General features: G+C 68.9%; 1 protein-coding gene across 5 annotated transcripts; it reads left to right on the top strand.

The window, feature by feature from the left end:
- Window positions 1-548: 548 nt before the first annotated feature.
- On the top strand, window positions 549-7,994 carry PLPPR3 (phospholipid phosphatase related 3). Of its 5 annotated transcripts, none has more exons than XM_045042440.1 (7): window positions 549-695; window positions 2,288-2,408; window positions 4,901-5,086; window positions 5,173-5,314; window positions 5,416-5,611; window positions 5,710-6,028; window positions 6,514-7,994. In XM_045042440.1, the coding sequence occupies exons 2-7, from the start codon at window positions 2,334-2,336 to the stop codon at window positions 7,888-7,890; spliced, it is 2,295 nt and encodes a 764-aa protein (XP_044898375.1). In that variant the 5' UTR covers window positions 549-695; window positions 2,288-2,333; the 3' UTR covers window positions 7,891-7,994. The 5 variants fall into 5 exon arrangements, with proteins under 5 accessions (XP_044898375.1, XP_023098283.1, XP_023098277.1 ...); XM_023242515.2 differs by lacking the exon at window positions 549-695 and adding an exon at window positions 1,186-1,275; XM_023242509.2 differs by lacking the exon at window positions 549-695 and adding an exon at window positions 1,862-1,910.
- Window positions 7,995-8,093: the final 99 nt, after the last annotated feature.

The raw sequence follows: 8,093 nt of genomic DNA, 5'->3' as shown, positions 1-8,093 counted from the left end.
GCCTGCCCACCTGGGTGGCCAGAGCACAGCGGGAGACAGGACTGGCTCCGGAGACCACACCATCCCTTCCCTTGGGTGACCTCAGTGTTCCCTCTCAGCAGACCTGCTGCCTCATCTATACAACAGGGACATGAACAGGCAGCCCCCCGCCGCCCAAGAGCTTAACGCGGGCAAGTTTCTGAGCAGCATCTGGTGCGCTCAACCCCTCTTTCCCCCTCTAAACTCTCCCATGGCTCCCTCGTGTCCCAGACTCAAGTCCAGACTCCGCAGCTGGGCAGTGTGCCACCACAGCCGAGCCTTGCCCCATCACCAGCCGGGGCTCCGATGGGACAAGGACCCCCCACCCCTGATCCTTAGATTCCCTGACACCCTCTCCCAGACCCCCGAGACATCAGGAGGGTCCCCCGAGACAACGCTTCCCGCTTCTGCCCCCAGAAAGCACCCAGGAGCGATTGCCCCATTTTCTCCTTCTCTTGCTGTTTGTGGACAACTGTCAACACCAGGACTCCCAACCGCTGCCCTGGCTCCGCCCCTGGAGAGCAAACTGAGGCCCACCTCGAGGTCCTGGGAAGGGGGAACAGCCAGCGGGCTCAGGTCAGAGGAAGCGGAGGCCCCAGGGGGGTCCGAACCTGCTGGGTCCCACTCTTCACCACACATAGAATCGACTTTCAAAACTCATGGAGCTCTTTCTCAATGTACGTATTGTAAGTAATCTCTACACCCAACACGGGGCACGAACTCACGACCCCCCCCCCCCCCCCCGCGCGTCAAGTGGGATACATGCTCTTCCGAGCCAGCCTGGCGCCCTGGAGCTGTCGCTTGCAAAACAAGAAAGGTCAAGGCGACAAACTGTAGGTGCTCAATTAATGCAGCCTCACCCCTACTCTAATGAGACACTTACTTCAGGATTGATAGGGTCTGCCCCGCTTCCCAGTGGCTCCCCGGTGACTGTTCAGGGTCAAGTACACAGTGGGTGCTCAGGAGATGGTGAATACACCAGCCAAATACAATCCTGTCGTTTGGGGCCTGGCGACCTTGGACGGGGAACGAAGTTCCCAGGGCCTCAGTTTCCCCATTCATAACACCAAGGCTCAGCCAGTCCCTAGCCTACGTGGTTGTGTGTGTTACGGAGGAAACACCTGTCTACGGCGTCGATGCGCGGCCGGCCGTACCCGCCACCCCCGCGCCCCGGAGCATCCCGCCGCGCGCCCTGGGAGCCTGGCGAGGGGCCTGGAGGCCCGCAGAGCGGACCCGGCGGGGGCGCCCGGGCCGAGGGTGAGGGGGCCGAGGGCGGAGCGGGGGGGGGGGGGGGGGGCGGGGACGGTAGGGAAAGCACCCCACCCCCCACCCCGGGCTCTTTTGTCTCCGGACTGCGCCGGCGCTCGGCGCCCTCGCCATGGAAACGCGCGCCGGGGAGCGGCGGGCCCCGGGAAGGGGACGACACGGGGGGAGACCCGGGGAGACACGAGGATAGCCGGGGCCCCAGGGGTCCGGACGCCCAGCCCCCACCCCCGCCGTCCACGGGGCTCCCGAGGCCGAGCCGGGAGGGGAGGGGGGCGGCGCAGACTCCGGTCCCAGCCCGCCCCTACGGGGGCCCGAGACCCCCCGACTCCCCGGGGCCGAGGGAACGGGAGCCCCGCGCGCGGCGAGCGCACGCCGGGGGACCGGCCCGGCGAGGAACGCGCGCGGCGCCCCGGACGCGCCGAGACAAAGAGCCCCCGCCCCTCGCGCCGCACGCAGGCCGTGGCGGGCGCGGGGTCTCGGGCCGGGCGGGGCCCCCTCCCCTCCCTGCGCTCCCGCTCGCCGCTCCCCCCGCCCCCGCGGGGGAGGGGCCGCGCTTTGTGCTCGCCGCGCCGCAGCCCCCGCCCCGCGCGCCCGCCGGCTCCGCCCTCCGAGCGCCCGCGCGCCAGGTGAGGGGCCTGCGGGCGGAAGGCCGGGGCCGCACCCCTCTTCCGGCCGCCGGGACCCTCCCTTCCCTCCCCCGCCCCCCCGCCGCGGGCCTCCCCACCGTCCAGACGCCGGGGAACGGCCCCCGTCCGGGGACTCCTAAACCAGGCCGGCCCCGCCCTCTGCCGGGCCCCTCCCGACCCCCGATCTGGGGTGCAGGGGTGCCGGGCAGCTGGGTTGTTGGGCAGGGCCGCAGTGCGCGGAGGGGAGGCCGCGGGGACACCCCACTCCCCCAGCCTCAGTTTCCCTGGGCGGTACGGCGCATCTTTGCCCGCCCCTCCCCCGCAGGCGCTGGGCACCGGGTCCCCCCAGGGCTCAGACTGCGCCTCCCCTCCTCCAGCGCGTCTTTGTCCCCTCCAACCACGGCCTGTGGAGCCCGCGGCACCATGATCGCGACCAAGGAGAAGAATAAAACCCCAAAGGACAGCATGACGCTTCTGCCCTGCTTCTACTTCGTGGAGGTGAGGGGGGGGGGGCGGGGGGGTCCGCACCGATGGGGGCGGGGCAGAGGCCTCTGTGGCACACGCCATCGGGGACCACCACCCTGAAGGACACGGGTGGGCGCAGCGAGGGTGCCTGGTGAGGGGGGCTGGGGGGACTCGGGTTCTGCAGGATGAGTAGGAGTTCCAGAGGCACACCCAAAGCAGCAGCCGGGGCAAATGCTGGGGAGTGGGACCTCCAGACCGAGGTAGGGGTCAGTGGCTCACCTGGAGGGGCTGGAGCAAGGCGCCGGGGTGAGGGGCATCCATGAAGGGGCTGGGGGGATGCCGGCTCTTCAAGCAGCGCGGGGGCTTTGCAGTCTGAGGGTGCAAGTTCAAATCCCTCCTCTGTTAAGGGGCCGGTGCCCTTCCCATAAGCGCGCTCACAGAACAGGCCTGGCACGCAGTGAGGGCTCTGTGAATGTTCAGAAAAATAAAATGTAATAAACGCAGTCACCCGGCACATACTAAGCGCTGCTGATGGCACAGGGTGACATTTACCCATCCTGGGACAGACCCTTCAGCACCTACTAGGACGTTCCTGTAGCCATAGTCTTCCCCACTTGACCTGCCAGGAAAACCCCAGTGTGTCGAGCGGTCCAGGCAGGCCGTGGGTGGAGGAGTGGGGTCCCCAGTCCCGAGCAGACAGCCCTCCACGCAAGTCACAAAGCCAGCGGCTCACCCCCCGGCCAGTGGGTCCCTGCGCACAGGCAGAAAAGCTGTTTGTCAAATTTGTATTTAAATCCCCGTTACAGTAGCTTATACCTTCTCAGGGTGTCAACGTCCTTGCAAAGCAGCTCCCTCCCTGCGTCCTCCTCAACCCCCTGCTGTCACCTGGGTCCTTCCAAAAAGTGTCCCACACCCACTCAAGTCTGTTAGATCTGTAACCCCTCCCCTTTTAAGACAGGTTTCTGCTCTTGGCTTTTTTCTAGTGGAAATCTTTGCTCACGGCTGACTCCGTCCCTTTTCACTGCCGTGTAGTACTCGAGCCCCGAGTCACCGTCCCCACGGAGCTGGGCCTTCAGGGGCTGCCTGGCCTTTGCTCGTGTCACGCACGTCCCCGTAAGGAAAGCCCTTTGGTCTGTCTCACCTCGAACCAAGAGTGAGCTTATCTGCAGATAACATCCCTGGGGAGCACGCTTGGTGGCTCAGGAAGCGCCCCAAATTCCCCCCTCCACCCCCCCCCCCCGCCACCTTCGAGGCCACGGTGTTTCCCTTACTGTCTGCGCCAGCGCTGTGTTAGCGGTGTTTGGAGCCTGGCCGGCCCGTGGGACGCAGAGCCGTGTGTGTGCCTGCTCCCATCCGCCTTTGCCTTATCGTGAGTCTTAAGCGTGTTTACGCACACGCACACACGCGTTAAGTCCGTGGGCAGGACGTGCTCGTGGATCGTTTTCCTCTGGGCCTGATATGCTGTCAGTGTTCCTGTGCCTGGGTAAAGGTCTGTCTCCAGATGCAAGGACAAGTGGGGTGGCACACAGAGACCCTCTGGGGCTGGCTCCGCCTCCGGCGTGGCCCAGCGGGGAGGAGATGGGGCCGAGGGCCGAATTGGGGAGCCAGGCCGGCGTCACAGCCGTGGCCACGCCGCTTGGGAGCTCGGAGTGCCACGGGGACATCGTCAGAATCACAGTTTGAAGGACCCTCTTGCCGAAGGAGTTGATCTGATGTGCCCGGGCCCCACGCAAACTCCTGCCCGCAGCCTGGAGTGCCCTGCCCGCCGCGGCCCAGTTGCGCTAATGGCCACGGGGAGGGAATCACGAGCTAGCGTTGACTAAAGGCTGGTACTGTCCGTGTACTTACTCACCCGGTCCTACGTCGAACCTGGAAGGTGGTGACCCTGTCATTCCGTTACCAGCTGGGGAAACTGAGGCACAGGGAAGCAGTGGAGCCAGGATTCAAGCCTGGGCAGGTGGCTGTGAACCCCTCCACTCAGCTGCCTTGGGGCACATTCCTGCATGCAGCAGGCACTCAGTAAGTGCTCTCTGGACTAGAGCCCAGCTCCCGCGGACCCAGCTTCGGCAGTTTCCCTCTGGGGACCCCCCGGCCAGGGCTGGACAGAGGCCGAGGTGCCGTCCAAGGCAGGAGTCAACGCGGAGGCCTCTTGTGGGCCCCACCCCTGTCTGTTTCCTCGTCCATCAAATGGAGACCGGCATCTCCTGAGGCAGCCAGCCCCCCCCCCCCCCCGCCCCAGGCGCCTGCCCCAGCCTGGACCCTGCGGGTGTTTGGGTTTGAGACCCTTGGAGCGGAGGAGGGAAGGTGCAGGTCACTGGGAGTCGGCCCCGCCCAGATCTGAGCCCAGTAGCTGCTCGTGGCCCCAGCGAGCCGGAGGCAGGCTGTGATGGGTGCCCGGACGGCCTGCGGGGCGGGCAGGTGGCTGGACGGCCCGGCGGACGGACGGACGGCAGCGTGGGTGGCGGACGGGACCGAGCTCACGTGGTGAGCAGGGCTGGGGTGATGCCGGCCTCCGTGCCCCGCAGCTCCCCATCGTGGCGTCCTCCGTCGTGTCCCTGTACTTCCTGGAGCTGACCGACCTCTTCAAGCCGGCCAAGGTGGGATTCCAGTGCTACGACCGGACGCTCTCCATGCCCTACGTGGAGACCAACGAGGAGCTCATCCCCCTGCTCATGCTCCTCAGCTTGGCCTTCGCTGCCCCTGCGGCCTCGGTGAGTCCCCGGCGCCCGGCGCGGGCCGGCCTGCGGGCACCGCCCTGCGGGGCGCCGGGCTGAGCGCCTGCCTCCCTGTCGGGCAGATCATGGTCGGCGAGGGCATGCTGTACTGCGTGCAGTCCCGGCTGTGGGGCCGCGGCGGGGGCCCGGGCGGCGCCGAGGGCAGCATCAACGCTGGCGGCTGCAACTTCAACTCCTTCCTGCGGCGCACTGTGCGCTTTGTGGGTGAGTAGAGGCCCGCGGTCTGCACGCGGCGGTCGGGCGGGGCGGGGGGGGGGGGACCCGGGCCCCCGCCAGCTCCCGGCCCTGACCCCGCCGCCCCGCAGGCGTCCACGTGTTCGGCCTGTGTGCCACGGCCCTGGTGACCGACGTCATCCAGCTGGCCACAGGCTACCACGCGCCCTTCTTCCTGACGGTCTGCAAGCCCAACTACACGCTGCTGGGCACGTCGTGTGAGGCCAACCCTTACGTCACACAGGACATCTGCTCCGGCCGCGACGCGCACGCCATCCTGTCTGCGCGGTGAGCTGCCCCCCTCCCCCCCAGGCAGATGGCGGGGACCCGAGGCGCGCGGGGCCGGGCGGGGCCGGGCGGGGCTCACGTGTGGCCTCTTCTTGCAGGAAGACCTTCCCGTCGCAGCACGCCACGCTGTCCGCCTTCGCTGCGGTCTACGTGTCGGTGAGTCCTGGCCCGCCCCGAGCCCGCCGCCTGCGGGGAGCCCGCCGCTCGGCTCTGACCCGCCCTGCCCCCGCCCCCCCCCCCCAGATGTACTTCAACTCCGTCATCTCGGACACCACCAAGCTGCTCAAGCCCATCCTGGTGTTCGGCTTTGCCATCGCAGCGGGCGTCTGCGGCCTCACCCAGATCACACAGTACCGTAGCCACCCCGTGGACGTGTACGCAGGCTTCCTCATCGGCGCTGGCATCGCGGCCTACCTGGTGAGGGGGCGGGGGAGGCCCCCGGGGTGGGGGCAGCTCTGAGGGAGCAGGGTTGCCCCCATAGGGAGGTTCTGGCGGGGGGGGGGTAGGCCGGCTGGTGGGGGGGGGGCAGGGGGTGGCGATAGGGGGAAGAGGTGTGAAGGGGGAGGCTGGACGGGGGTGGGGGTGGGGTGCGGTGAGGAGGTCTCGCAGGGAAGGCCGGCCCCGGGCGAGGTCGGGGGTGGGGGGCTCCGAAGGGGGAGACCTGGCCCTGCCCTGGGGACTCTGATGAGTCTCCTCCCTCGGAACGCCGGAGTCAGAATCTCAGGGGCTCAGACCTGCCGAGTGCGCAGAGCGGGAGCGGCCTGACCGGCATCTGCCCCCACGGGAAGGGAGCGGGACTCCCCGCTCTGACCGCACGGGGAGGCCAGGCTTCCCGCTCGGACCACCTCGCAAGCCTGCCGCCCGGGGAGAGCCCTGGTCTTCAGCCCTCGCCTCACCCTCAGGCCTGCCACGCGGTCGGCAACTTCCAGGCCCCGACGGCAGAGAAGCCGATGGCGCTGGCCCCCGCCAAGGATGCGCTGCGGGCCCTGACCCAGCGGGGCCACGACTCGGTGTACCAGCAGAACAAGTCCGTGAGCACCGACGAGCTGGGGCCGCCAGGGCGGCTGGACGGCGTGCCCCGGCCCGTAGCCCGAGAGAAGGCCTCGCTGGGCAGCCTGAAGCGGGCCAGCGTGGACGTGGACCTGCTGGCCCCACGCAGCCCCATGGGCAAGGAGAACATGGTCACCTTCAGCCACACGCTGCCCCGCGTCAGCACGCCCTCGCTCGACGACCCTGCTCGCCGCCACATGACCATCCACGTGCCACTCGACGCTTCTCGCTCCAAGCAGCTCATCAGCGAGTGGAAGCAGAAGTCGCTGGAGGGCCGTGGCCTAGGGCTGCCCGATGAGGCCAGCCCCGGGCACCTGCGGGCGCCCGCGGAGCCCATGGCGGAGGAGGAAGAGGAGGAGGAGGAAGAGGAGGAGGAAGAAGAGGAGGAAGAGGAGGAGGAGGAGGGTGAGGAAGGGGGGCCGGCCCCGCCCTCACTCTACCCCACGGTGCAGGCCCGGCCGGGGCTCGGGCCTCGGGTCCTCCTGCCGCCGCGGGCCGGGCCGCAGCCGCTGGTGCACATCCCCGAGGAGGGGGCACAGGCGGCTGGCGGCCTGTCTCCCAAGAGCAGCGCCGCCGTGCGGGCCAAGTGGCTCATGATGGCGGAGAAGAGCGGGGCCGCTGTGGCCGTGGCCTCGGCCCAGCCCCGCGTGGCCAACCCGCCGCGGCTGCTGCAGGTGATCGCCATGTCCAAGGCGCCGGGCGGGCCGGGTCCCAAGGGGGCGGAGACCGCCTCGTCCTCCAGCGCCAGCTCCGACTCCTCGCAGTACAGATCGCCCTCGGACCGCGACTCGGCCAGCATCGTCACCATCGACGCGCACGCGCCCCACCACCCCGTGGTCCACCTGTCCTCGGGTAACGGGCCCTGGGAGTGGAAGACGGCGGGGGGCACGGCCAAGGGGGCAGAGGGCGAGGGTGGCTACGAGCTGGGGGACCTGGCCCGTGGCTTCCGCGGTGGGCCCAAGCCGCCAGGTGTGTCCCCCGGCTCGTCCATCAGCGACGTGGACCAAGAGGAGCCGCGATTTGGGGCCGTGGCCACGGTCAACCTGGCCACGGGCGAGGGGCTGCCCCCACCGGGCATGGCTGACGGGGCCCTGGGCCCGGGCAGCCGGGAGTCCACGCTGAGGCGCAAAGCTGGCGGCCTGGTGCTGGGGGAGCGGGAGGCCACGGGGGAGGCGGAGGCCGAGGGCTACTATCGCAAGATGCAGGCGGCCCGCAGGTTCAAGGACTGAGGGGGAGGGGTGGGGTGCCGCATGGGGCACAGGTGGGTACCACTGGGCCGGCGGGGGTGGGGGGAAAAGCACTTCGTGACCAGACAATAAAATGTCGACACCCACTGGAGTCCCGGCTGAGTCACTGTGGTCCGGGGCCCCCACGCACACGAGGGCTGGGCGGGGGGGGGGAACGGGGGACGGGACACAGATCTCCCACTCGT

This window comes from Felis catus, chromosome A2 (assembly GCF_018350175.1).
Source record: "Felis catus isolate Fca126 chromosome A2, F.catus_Fca126_mat1.0, whole genome shotgun sequence".
Taxonomy (NCBI): Eukaryota; Metazoa; Chordata; class Mammalia; order Carnivora; family Felidae; genus Felis; species Felis catus.
Note: the sequence above shows the minus strand (reverse complement) of the source record. Positions and strands in the feature narration are given on the sequence as shown.